We start from the raw sequence: 13,956 nt of genomic DNA, 5'->3' as shown, positions 1-13,956 counted from the left end.
ATTGAAATGATTGAAATAATCCTCCACGTGAGCCGATTGCCCGAAATCCACGAAAATATCTCACATGTAGAACTCATCTAATATTTCAATTTTTTTTTTCTTTCAGGTGTGGCTGGAGCCGACGGTTCACGCACCCCACGAGTCTTCAAAAAAAAATCATCCTGTCAAGTCTGGAATAAACGACGAACCAAATGTTTTATATGTTTCAAGTGCGACAAGTACTACTCACGAAAAGATACATTGCAACGACATCTCCGTTGGGAGTGCGACGTAGAGCCGCAATTCCAGTGTCCAATATGTCCCAAACGATTTAGAAGAAAGCCCCAGTGGAAGTCACACATCAGGGCACGACATTCCGAGAAGATGATCAACATGAAGGACTTCATTCAGTCCTACATGCCAGTTACTCCAGATTAATCTCCACCCTAATGACATTAATTATTTAATCCAGTAGAATAACAAAATAATGTCCATGCGATGAATTATTATCAACACTCGACATTTTAATTTTTCTACGATTTCTGTATACGATTTTATGTTGAATAAATTGTCTTTCATTTTGGGAAACCGTAAGTATATTAAAATTGAAAAATATCTGAATATGTTCCAGGCGTGGTGCGAGTGAAAAATGAAGAGGATAAGGACTGATTGTTTGAGCACATCTAAATATTTATTTCACTTTCAGGTGGGAGTGATGGTGCCTCCTGGACAGACGGTATGGAATTCTCGGACTCAAAATAGCCGTAAGAAACCCAGAAGAGCGAAAAAAACCGGAGCCTCCTAGCAAGATCACAATATCCCCAGCCGATAATCGTAGCTAGTTCACATCACGAAATTCACGAATTGGCAAAACCACAATTATACATAATCTAATCCCCGGAAATAATAAAACTCACCTTCACCCTCCTTCAATCAAAAACAATCAAAAAGAAAAAGAAAAAGAAAAAGAAGATTTGAAAAGAAAAAAATAGTTCTAAGTAATGTGACCGTAATTGAGAAAATCCCCTTGAAAATCTAATCAATCGATCCCATCCACCTCCCCAATAATGAAAATGATCTATTCAAAATTATTGAAAAATCATTAACTAAATCACTACATGCATAGACCTGTCGTTCTCTTTCTCCCAGAAAGAGGAGTAGCATGCGCACTAACTCTCAGAAGAACTTTTGTACATAGACAAGTATTTTGTAAGAGAGATTTAAAAATCAACAGACAATTACTTGAATCGCTTTGCGCAATGGAGGGAGCAGCCTTAAGGATTCTTGCAGGGTCTGATCCTTCCATGCGTGATTTATGCACTCCTATTTTTAAATTAAGACTCAAACGAAAAAAAAAAAAGAAAAAGAAACGAAATTAAACTCAGCTAGCTGCTTGGGGCTCTAAAGTAAGGACGAAGAATTGCATCAGTTATCAAGCTAATGAAATTTTTCCCTGAATTTGATGCTCGAGGTCTCGTAATTGCCTGACGAATGGAACAACGACAGCAATTTAATTTGTAATTAATGATGAATGAGCCTCGAGGATCGAATGAACATTTCAGATGTCTTCAGCGGGTAGAAATGACCCAGAAATTCCCAATAAAAAAAATACTAAAAACCCCTCCCCGTGGGTGCTGATAATAAAAATTAAATCCCTGTGTTCCAGCTGAGGACCTCAGCATCACGGGTCTCAAATGGGCAGCTGCATGGCAACGCTGGAGTGTTCCATCGATCATGTGGCGTTCTGGTGGTGGTTTGAGCAAGAACTTCAGTGGTAGTGGCTCACCAGGGAATCCGGAGGGCTTCAATTGTCCAGCATGTGGACGTATCTACAAGCTCAAGAGTAGTCTACGTAATCATCAGAAGTGGGAGTGCGGTAAGGAGCCGCAATTTCAATGTCCCCACTGTGCCTACCGTGCTAAACAAAAAATGCACATTGCACGTCACATGGAGCGAATGCACAAGGAGAAGATATTCAAGCAGGAGCTCGTCTAGGTGACTACCTGGGGTGGGGGACAAAGCCGGTGGCTGGTCTTCCGGGCCCTCGAGCGACACTTCCGAGTCGTTGTGATTTTTTTTTTTCCTCTATTTTCTTTTTTTATTCCATGATGATTTTAATAATCATTTTTGTATAATGCGAGAGGGATGATTGGGAGATACAAAGCAATGAAAGTTCGAATTCCGTGACTGAGTGGGAAAATACTTTACGCGTATTATTATTAAATTTTGATTGCGAAGCCGATTGATTCAGGGTGATCATCTCGGTTTGTGAATATCGGCGATCGAACGACGTGACCTAGATTTTTCATAAAGACATAACGCCGATTTAGGGTATCATTTCATTAACGCAGATATTAGGAATTTTGATGGATTTTATCATCAAGTACTAGGGTAAGGGGTTTATATCGTCGCTGGTGTACGACGCTTAAAGCAGCAAGACGTCTCGTTTTCCTATGAAATAATGAAGACACAAACATTCGAGCTTGGTTTTTTTTTTAATTAATTAATTTAGAAATTAATATTCTAACTTCGCGAGATGTACCGATGCAAACTCAGAGACTAAATGCGTCGTGCTGTCCCTGGTGCTGTCACCGAAAAAAAAAAATGATAAAAAAAAACTCTGAAACGTACTACACTAGGCTTTAACATTAAATGAAAAAATCATATTTGTGTTGGTCTATGAGACTCGATGTAATCGAGATAAATTATTTTATATAAATTGACGAGTGATTCCGGTGATGGCGGATTTGAATAAACTCGAACAACCTCTGGCAGGTTTGACTTCGTCCGGTTTGCACAATCTAGAGGAATTTAGAGCGGATAGATTGTTTTGAAAAAAGAAAAAAGCAGAAAAGTGGACAGCCCTGGGTGACACCGCGACCGTCCGGCAGATGAAAAAAAAAAAAGAAAATGAAACTAACATTTAACTGTAAAGAAAAAAGACACCGGAGCTCTTCCATAGCAACCATTCTGGTCACACTGGTTCCATATTTTAAAAACCGGACACGATCGTACACGTGTGACGCCAATGGGGACTCAACAAGTGAGAATAAGAAAAATATATAATCATTGAATCGACCTGACAATCAAGAGCGATCTAGCACACAAACATTCAATAAACGTACATAGTCCATTCCGTGTTCTCCTAATCATCGACCGCCATGTAATAATTAACACATTTCCATTCTCTTTAGTCAACTCAAAGTAATTTATAATCCTCAGTTATACGTGAACGGTTAAATTCCCCCTCCAAATTATCAGGGTGAATATAAAACCGAAGACTGCCACAAGTAACTGCAGATTCCTACGATGCATTTAAGTATATATTTATAGGAAATGAAAAAAAGCAAAAGGATATATATTATATAAATACTTGTAGATAGCTCTTTAAGCGATTTCCGTTAAGATATTCCTCCAGTTCATGTCTCCCACTCAAACACAATTTGTGATTGACTGTTTTTTTTTTAATTTATAACGAGTATACGAAATAGTAGTATTGATGCTCAGTCAGGTCGATTTAATACGGATTAATCGCGATTCACTGATTAAACTCGAAAGTTCTCCAGTTTCCATTCAACTGACAACTCCTTTAATCGTAGAATCCTATCACTGAGGAGAGTTCTGTGACCGAGGGGCTGTATGACAGTTAAAAATAACATTCTATTATCATCACATTAAACATTAAAAGACTGATATTTAGATGCATTGAACCATTTTCCTGCAATTGCAATATCTATTAACAATTTTCCTACTTCCGATTATTGGGACTTGGCATTAATTCCTCCATTGCTGAACCATTCTCTCTTCCCAGAAAAATCCAGCATACGTATTTTAACGTATTTTTAACCTAGTGAAAAATAAAGACAAATAATTAATTCGCAAGTCGTAATTTTGTTGGACTATGGCTTTCGCATGATTATGTCTGAAATTGAAAGAAAAAATACGTACGAATGGCTCTTGATGTTTTGAAATGGACTGCAACAGGATAAAATGCAATCCCCAATTATTAGTTCTCTCATACAATCCCTCAGCAGACGCTATCCCATATCTTCACCCCCTTTTTTTTTTAACAAAAAAAAAACTCAGGAACTCCGTGACAAATGACGTTCCATCTGAAGCGCCACCAATTGTATTGCGGCGATCTAATCAAACAGCTGTTCTCGGAATAAACGAGACGCAACAAGTATTATATGAAATAGAAAAACCAACGTGATTACTATTCAATGACGTTGACTAGGCATATTTGTAGGTAATAAGTGAAGTGCGTGACAGTGAGAACTTGCGAGATTATCGTGTGAGCAAAGATCAATTAATTAAATGAACAATGATTGTTGAAATCAGTGAGATACAATGGGTCCCATATTCCCAACGTCACACAATCCACGTGCCACGATCTGCCCGAATTTCCATAAACCGTAGACAATATTTATGAGACAGAAGTAAAGTAACCAATTTTAATAAATAAAAAAAAAACTTCATATACTCCTAAACAGTAAGATAACGGGGAAAAAACACAAAACAACTAGTTTATTTATCATTTTCGTTGTTTTTTAAATGAGTTGTTTGAGGTTAGACAGATATCAACAGGAATACAATGCAGAGTTCAATGGGTTGTACACAGAGTTCACGCAGTCTTGCAAGCGTTGTTTATCATTCATGATATTCAAAGTGTCGGGGAAGATAAAAAAAAAAACATGTGGCCTTTAAATACTAGGTATAAACGAGATGAGAATTAATGAAATTTGTTTTCATATTTCAAGAAGAAATGCGTCAGATTAGTGTACACGGTAAAAAAAAACAATGAGAATCATATGACCTTGAGGCTCTACTTGCGACTCATGAAAAATTGTTTTTCGAGTGAATTAAATTCGATTTCGATTGATACTGCAAACTCGGGGTAACGGAGTTGCGATGAAACAATGAATAAATAGAAAAAAAAAACAAATTAATAAACTAAAGTAATTAGTTGAGTAGTGAGAGGGGAAATGAATACAAATAGTGATTAAGTAGTTTATAAATAAAATTTATAAGCAATTATTATTAGGAATGCTGAGTAAGGTTTAATTATTACAAATAGGATATGAAATGCGATAATGATAGTATCGAATTGACTCTGCATAGCTATTTCATTGGAATAAGATTTAATAACGTTAAAGTACTGCCTCACGGGGCCTTTGATAATAAACACCGATGGCGGTAGGGATTTTATTGATTTTATGATACAAATGTATATCAAAACATTGGCATTTGTTGGATATTTAGAGGATGAGAACGAAATTTATAGACAGAGCTACCGTCATTGACCATCTGGAGATTATTACGTGTAGGAATTAAGCACTAGGTAGACCTTTAAGATATACATATTCACTTTTTATTGATGATGAAGAAGGAACGCCTTGATTTGAGATAACGCAAGGGCGTGTGAGAGACGAGAATGATAGGAAATAGTGTAGGATAGTTTCTACGATATAGTGGGCTTATTTAGCTCAATCATCACATCACTCGGGAAATTCTTTTACACATTTTTAATGAATAGATTTTATTTGTCTTCGACGGTTTTTTTACGTTTCTCGTGCTTTGATCGGCTAGCTGTGCCAATTCTTCGTTTCTTGCGTGCCTACCAGCATCTCTGGGCATTTTCAATTGTGAATTCATTGGGCGAATTGATGTTTTATCGAATGATTAGGGCTCAATCGAGACATTTCAATTGGATTTATATTTTATAGTTCTAATTATTGTCCAAGGTATCACCAAGTTTTCTAATGTAGGTTCGATTCTTCTATTGGTTGCTGATATATTTTTTTTTTCTTTCGTAATTAGGGATTTATTTTAATTCGCTTTATTATTATGTTTTTCTTCTTTTTTTTTTTGTGGTTAATTAACGGCGCAATGTATGTGCACTCTCGCTTTATCATTATTGGAAACGGAAATTAAAGAACGTTGTTGTTGTTCTACTCTTTCGCGGATTCGGTCGGTCTATTGTATTTTGTCAAAAAAAAAAATGTGCCTTTGAGAAAAAATTTGATAAACAACAGAATGAGGTATCAGAATTTTTTTTTTTAATGTGGAAGAAAAAATATAGAGATATATATATGATCCAGAAATTTAAATGTTTTATGGACGATAAAATAATTATGAGGAAAATTGATTCGTCGTAGCTTTATCATTTGCATTTATCGATTGGTACTATTTGCCACGGCTTTTTATTATTCTTTTCGCGCTCCATGTAATCGGGCTTATATATTTTTGAATTTACATTTATTCATTAGGTATTAAATTTAACTCATTTTTTATTTTTTAACGACGGGTCGTCATACATTGGGCGTCGATAACAAAAGAAACGTAAATTTTTTCTTTTTCATGATATTTTTCTCTTTTATGATTACTTGTTTTTCTTTGTTCTGGGGGTGTCGGTTTAGATTACGGGAGATGCTAACCGAATGAAAAAAAAAAAAATATTAAAAAGGATAAAAAAAATTTGAAACACAAAATGAACAAAAAAAAAATGGTGAAATTGGTGAGATCAGGCGAGACGCGATAAAGTGATTTTTTGCAGACTAAAATTCCTGTTTATTTTTCACTCTAATTTTAGGACGTTTTGTATGAGAGCCATGTCTTTCGTAATTGCAATTGTGTTAAAATTCTTCTTTCTTCGATTACGAGATATAATCTCTTATAAATTTAATCGTGTAGAAAGCCTCGATTGTGTTCCTCTACGACACAATGTAACATCGTGATATTTAGAAGCTAAATTTGTTTCGTAAAAAATGAAACTCCAGAAAAAAAAGTAAAAAAAAAAAATAATTTTTTTAAAACTATCAACAAAATTGATTGAGATGAAGTAAACATTAATGAATAGAGGGGTTACGAACTTTACACACATGCCATCCAGGTATTTGAAAAGTACAGTGCTTTATTTTTGTGTACGATAGATTTCTATTAATCTTATTATCAAACGAAAAAGAAAAAAAAAATGATAAAAATTTTCTTTTTGGTAAAATGTCGATTATTGTTCCCAGTTGAGAGTGGGAAAGATCCACGCGTTGGCTATTTGATGGGAAAAAAAAACGAATGGATACACGAATGCGACAGAATGAGCGAAAAATTACGTATGAATGACGTGTGACAGTTTAGGCAAAATTTATTACACTTCCCATTTAGACATTTATGAAATATATTAAAAAAATATTATATAAAATTTTCTGTATTTTTCGGGCGAACTGCGAGCAGTGTGAGCCTCTTTGTTAAAAGAAAAGGTGGTATTTTTTGGTATGCATGAAGAAAAGAGAAATTTTGTATTGAAGAGTGATGTCTAAAAAAAAAACGTGTGATTCAAGTTGGAAAATTGGTGAAACAAAACGAGAATGGCGATGAAAATATAATGTAACATAATCTACGACGTATCGTCAGATACGTAGGCGTAACGATAAGGGGAACATACACATCAATTATTTTAATTTTCAACGTTTAAAAATCGTTCATAAATCAGCAAAAAAAACTAGGGCATGCGTGTCCTCTCTAGAAGCATATGACATTGTGAAATGCAAGGATTGAGAAACGAACGTACTACTAAAAATAAAATTATTCCACAATTACCAGAGGACGGTAAACAATGCAACTAAAATCATGAGACGATGGAGTTTAATGATGCGTAGATATAAAACCGAGAGAAGCCTTGTGTTAAGTGCCTTGAAGTACGATTTAGATTTTAGGCTTTAGAATCAACCGTAAAAACAGGAAATAATACGAGGCGCTGAGCTCCATTCAGCTGTGAAACGGACTTTTAAGGTATTATCGTCAACCGAGTGTCATCGAGGGTAGTTTTTTTTTTTTATTCAAATTAACTATAAACATTCCCAGAGCACTCAAACATCAATCGTTCATTCGTCCAGCCATCTCTCTCTATCTGTGTCACATCAAAATTAATTATGTGCAATTTTTGTAACTCTCATCGTACTCTTTTCGCCTATTTTTATATGGAAAAAAAAAAGAATATTTTTTTTTCCGTGGCAATGACTTCCCGGTGGACCTGGGATCATTTGCACAAGCGATTTATGCCGAGCAGGTTTTCGGTTTTTCGCTCGTTCGGCTGTGCCATCACTCGACTTATCAACGAAAAATTTTTTTTCGAAATTTCAATATCTTGTTATTTATTTTGTGGCACAAATTAACAAGTGGACGATTGAATGATGGATTAATTTTTATTTTTTTTGTATGAAACAAGTACTGAGAAAAATAGTAGACACCGTAGATCTGGCTCTGCGAATGATTGTAATAATAACGATTGAGCTGTAGCATCGAAATTACCCCATTTATCAGCACTCGGTGCACATCTCGAGACCAGTGATATATATTTTTTTTATAAATTATTTATTTACGCTGAAGAAAGACCCGTAATCTCGCTATACTGCCAATGGTAATTATCAATGGTGTTCCCTCGTTTCACATTCTATTTTCTCTTTGCACTGCCCCCCCTCCCTTACTATTATTTTTATTATTACTTTATTTTTATTATTACGACTTATGAATTGTCTTTCTTCAATACCAGACGCTTTTTTTATCTTTCCTCCCCCATTTTTCCTCTATTCATCTCACACCACAATGTGATACCTGTATCATTTCGATGATTTATTTATTTCCTGTGCTTCAATTACTCCCTAATGTCTACGTATCTCTGTAACTTCCACGTTCAAGTTTATCAGTACAATCATTTTTTTAGGGAATATAGTGACGAGGGCTCAAATGTGTCGTTAATGTATCATTTTATCACTGTAAGCTAATTATAAAGGAGAAATTAAATGTTAAACGACAAGTTTGTAGCTGCACAGTTAATAAGCACGATACATTTAGTACAAGATGCAATTTATCCTCCATTTGTACAGAAGACACAGAAATGACTCGAAATATAATGAAAGAAAAACCTCCGCTCAGCGCCTCAAAAAATACAACACAGACACAAATGAAAACAAAAAAAAAAGACAAGAAAATGAAAAAAAAGAGTAACTCGTAATCATAATTCTTTCGCCATGTATTTGCCAACGAACGATTATTATTTTTTTTTTCTCTCCATTTTATAATTAATATTATTTAGAAAAAAAAAACATTATTAACGAGTATGACATAATCATAATCTTTCTAGATTACTTTTATTTTTGCTTCTGTTTTTCCATGAAAAGTGATAACAACAACCACTATTTATACTGAAATTTCGAGTATACTCAGAGAAAAACAAACGATCACGTATTTTATTATTCGAGAGGTTCAACACGAAAAATGTGCAGACCGTAATTAATGGCTTCAATTATATATTGGCTTGTTTTTTATTATCCGAAAAACGATAGCTTGCTTGAATCCCTTTTTTTGTACGATATGTTCAATCATATTTTCATTTTACGAGTCTTTGATGCAAATATTTATCCATAATATTTACGATTTTTTTAAGACGTATCGTTTCGAGATCTATCGAACATTCCAAAAAAAAAAAAAAAGAAAGTGCTTGAGTCTTTTTCTTACTTTTTTCTTTAATTTGTCAATTTGTAGAAAGCCTTGTATTCGATTTAGAGCAAAATAAAGTCTAGAAAGACAAAAAAAAGTTATTCATCATTACGAAATGGCCCCTATTAAATTGTTGCAGGTGGTGAGAGTTGAAATAATCCGATGGAATTCGGGAGGATAAATAAATAGTCTCCCACTTCCGCATACTGATTTCTCTGCTTGTTTTTTTCAGGGCATCGCAGGGACAGACGAGAACACCTTGAAGATGGAAAATCCGAGGATCATCAAGTGCTGTGAATTCTTCTGAAAATACCACGATATCACATTACTGATATTATTTGTCTTTGAGTTTCAGGTCCTCCATGTGCAACCAGAAAGAAAAGGAATAAAGAAGAGGAATAAATGATAATAGAGTAAGGATCATCACCTTCTCCCAGTCATAACTACCCATGACATGAGGAAATCATTCGCATCCTTCATAGCATTCCTTCAGAAAAATCATCCCCATTTGCTCGTTGTTGTAGCTTGAGACTTGATTGTTTGGCATGGCCCGCGCCGTTGAAGATCAATTAAAGAGAAAAAAAAAGACCCCTAGAGCATTGACACAATTCCCCAGAGTCCACAATACTAACGCGTCCATCTGGCTTCTTGTCGATTGCAGGCTTCTTCGCTAACATCAATTGGAGCTCCGATGGGTCCAGACGTCGAAATAACAACAGCCTCGTCGACGTACCAGCACCACTGGCCCCACAACGACGTCCACGTCTTCATCTACCAACGCGTCACGTTAGTCGTAATAACAATCGTCCGTTGACTATTTCAGCCCACGACAGACGTCACGACTGCTCACGTTGTGGTAAATCTTACAAGAATGCTTACATATTGAAGAGACATCTCCTCTACGAATGCGGTAAGGCACCGTCATTTAGTTGTCCACACTGCGCCTTCAGTTCCAAATATGAGAGAAATCTTAAAGCGCATATTAATCATCGTCACGTATTGGCTAAGTCACAATCCACTCCCGTTAATCAGCAGGCCTGAATATTCTGAATGTCGGTGAATCAATAATCCACTGTCATCAGACAGTTTTATTTGTCTCCACGCACTGAAAAAATATCTAATGCCACAAAATTCTATTTTTCGTTACAATAAAATAGCTTGGGAATGGATTGATCGATTCATGAGTGAAAAAATCTTTTTTTCTTCGGGGATGAGTCAAACGTTCAATAAAATATCAATTTCTCTCATTCGAAATGAATTTTCTGAATATTTCTTCAGAGTATTGTATTTTTCATGTATTTGGTAGAAGAAAATTGTTTTGTGGTATTAGATTATTTTTTCTCTCAACGTATAAAAGCAGATGTTTTTCTTCGTGAATTGAGGAAGATTGACACTTGAGAATAATTACAATATAATTTAATTAATGAAGAGAAGTGTCATGTCCCAATCGTGAAATATGAGAATGAATTTCGTCGAACGAAACCTTTTTTTAATATTTCGAGAATTATTGAGAACCCAAAGAAGAGCATCAATTTGATTTATCATTAATAACATTTATCTTTTTAAAATTACGATAACTCGCGGTTAGATCGCAGAGTGTGTTGATCACTCGTTGAACATTCGTGCCATAAATCGACTGAAAATTTTTACTTTTGCGATAATATATGAATAAATGAGTCTTCATTCAAGGCACAGAGTGCCATCAGGAAGACATCCATGACAATATTGTATGAAGAACACCAAAATCTTTGGCTTCATTAATTTTTTCGCTCCATTATTTCATTGATGACCACATGAGTCAGAATAGGAGTTTAGATACAAAGGTATTGCTCGAGTGAATTTTGTGAAACAATTTAATTGACGGAGAGAATCAAATGTCATTACGACATAATTAGAACATGTTGGGTACCATTGAACTATAATCCATAGATGAAAAACCGTAAGTGAGGAAGGTTGATAGAATTAATAATAATAATTCAAGTTGTTGAAGATTTGAACGACATGATGAGGTCCCAGCGTAAAATCACAAAAGTGAGATTTACTATTCTGGAATTAATGAAGAGATCTCTCGGTATTCGTTATTGCTGAAGCGCCCAATTATTTTTATAGAAATTATAATGAACTATACGAGAATAAAAATACCATGACTTAGAGTAGAATTTGAGTGAATAGAATACGTAAGGTTAAAAAGAAAAAAAAAACCGACGAAAATACAATTTCCGAATTTAATGAACTGTATGAAACAATTTTCTCGAAGCAACGAAGCAATATTATTACTGAATAAGAATATCTAACATGTTTAATCCAAAACTACAAAATCGTAGTTTACGATGAATTTAATGATGCCAAGAAATAGTGACAGTCATAAAACCTAGAATTTAGCCCTTCGCTCGGATTTTTCCGTAGTTAAATGACTAGTTTGCTTCATTCCCGAGAAAGATTAACGGTAAATGTCTAGTATGACTCCTCCCCTGTTCTCATATAGTCCTCATTCAGCAGTCCTTATTTCAGGATCTGGGGAATCCTTTTTTCGGGGAAACAATTAGGTCTCTGTGCTATCCAGGGCGACGACGAGGAAGTGGTGGCGTGTCGACCCCCAAAGACACCACATGTTGATACACTCAAAGACAATGGACAATGGACCTACACAAAGATGCTTTTCTTTTAATGGTAACCCCGGACCGATCATATCACCTCACCTCAACTGATCACTTAATATCACTGACATCCACCCGACGAATGTCATCCCCACCGCTACCTTTCTGTAGCTTTTAAAATTATTGAATATAATATAATCCACCTGTCGTATCAGCAGTGATAACAGGGGGTCAGGGGGTTTAGAAATCTCAGGGACAATTGAGGGACCTGCCCTACCACGTCGTCTTTATTTCTCCGGTTTTATTTTATTTTGCTTCTCTCCCTCTCTCATCCACTTGCGTCGTCTTAATCAAGGGATTTACTCGATTAATATTAAATAAATCATATTTTCAATGATATTTATTTATGGAAACGGGGGCGGGGGTCGACCTATACATTTACCAAATCCACTAGTTGAGAAAAATGAGATTGCCATGTAAATTCCGATGATAATTGGAATCTAGTCGTTGAAATTAGACAACATGAGGGTAGAAATTAATATAAATACGAAAACAAATATATATTATATATAACAACTATCAACATTATCTTTAGTGATTATTGAAGATCAGATAAGGCTATATTCACTGCGATTTATCGTTAGAAGTAAACTGTCTTCGCAACACTGTCTTTGGCTAGTCTCAACATGACAACATGCTTTTCTGAGCAAAATTACACTCGTAATCGAACCCATCGAATCTCCTTTATAGAGGACCAAAGAACTAAAATCCATTCTAGTCAAAAATTCATTAACTAGCCAAAGAATCTGAGCATTGGTGAATAATTTAATAATGTTATTCATAGCTATATCTCGTATTTACGCTCGTAGACGTACAATCTTTAACTGAATATTGATTTAATGAATCTTCCGCTGGATCTTCCTCTGAACGTTAGCAATATATTTCTGTATTCACGCGACGTGAGAACTAAAATAATTAATGGGTCTGTTTCTTGGATGTATCCTCGACCCGAAAACTCAGTTCTTCCTTAAATTTCCCTGTGCCAAATAACGTGTGGAGGATCTCGTGCCGTGTGTCGAGTCGAAATAAATGTTCTTTATTTATTAATAATTTTTATCTGTAAATCTTCCATCTTTTCGGCTGAGAGTCTAATAAAAAACGTCTAAGCACGTCTTCCAACGTCCCACGAATGAAGGAGAAGAAAAAACCCAAAACCAAAGTGAGAGAATCAAACAGAAAATTGCCTGTTATTCATAAAATTAAGATAATAAAAATCAAATGCAGTGCAAAGACTGATAATAAAACACACACGAGAAGCAAAAACGCACCGGATATTGATCCTTTTTTTTTCATATTCGATGATTATTATTTAGGGATTATTTGTTCATGTGCCAATAGGAAGAAGATACGACTATTAATACATCGGATTAATAAACAAAATGATAATACAAATAATTAGTCAGTTTATGGAATACTCGAGTCGTCGTGTCAGCCTTTTAGATGTCGATACGAGTTGCCTATATGGAGAATTATTTTTAAGTCAACATTTCGTAGTGATGCATACAGAGGAGGAAGAAATAAATATATAAATATATTATATATGCGCATTGTAATATTACCGTTAAAAAATTAATGTACATAACGTTTCCGTTATTATTTAAAATTCAACAGAAGGACAAATTGATAACCATACGCGAAGCAAATGGAAAATTAGATTGTAAGGAGATCAGATAATAATTAGCAAGTAAGAGTTTATCTCAAATACTTGAGACAAATATCTCTGTAAAATTTTTTGGTAATTATGGCGAAATGGTTGAGGTGGTGGAGAATATTTGGTGGTGATTAATAGAATTTTCAAGGAAGGGGGGCACACAATTGTTCATTG

At 35.0% G+C, this 13,956-nt stretch overlaps 1 protein-coding gene and 1 long non-coding RNA gene across 13 annotated transcripts in view; one reads left to right on the top strand and one right to left on the bottom strand.

Annotated features, from left to right (window-relative positions):
- LOC105264086 (longitudinals lacking protein, isoform G) overlaps positions 1–13,956 on the top strand; it is a 91,356-nt gene that overhangs the window by 64,237 nt on the left and 13,163 nt on the right. Inside the window, exon 7 of one of the 12 annotated variants that reach the window (XM_011300676.1) lies at positions 10,136–10,646. The exons of 10 other annotated variants lie outside the window; for them this stretch is intronic. In XM_011300676.1, the coding sequence (XP_011298978.1) occupies positions 10,136–10,515 (380 nt within the window). In that variant the 3' untranslated portion in view covers positions 10,516–10,646. Of the gene's footprint in view, positions 1–106; positions 568–10,135; positions 10,647–13,956 lie in introns of those variants that run through there. One more of the 12 variants, XM_011300685.1, reaches the window with a different exon arrangement.
- On the bottom strand, positions 1,986–6,031 carry LOC105264088 (uncharacterized). The gene is made up of 3 exons (XR_891960.1): positions 3,928–6,031; positions 3,732–3,826; positions 1,986–3,614 (listed from the first exon to the last, which is right to left on the bottom strand). It is a non-coding gene; the product is annotated as an uncharacterized lncRNA (long non-coding RNA).

The sequence above is a fragment of the Fopius arisanus genome, unplaced genomic scaffold (genome assembly GCF_000806365.1).
Source record: "Fopius arisanus strain USDA-PBARC FA_bdor unplaced genomic scaffold, ASM80636v1 scaffold00019, whole genome shotgun sequence".
Lineage (NCBI taxonomy): Eukaryota > Metazoa > Arthropoda > Insecta > Hymenoptera > Braconidae > Fopius > Fopius arisanus.
The sequence above is the reverse complement of the archived record's forward strand: the minus strand, read 5'-3'. Positions and strand labels throughout refer to the sequence as shown.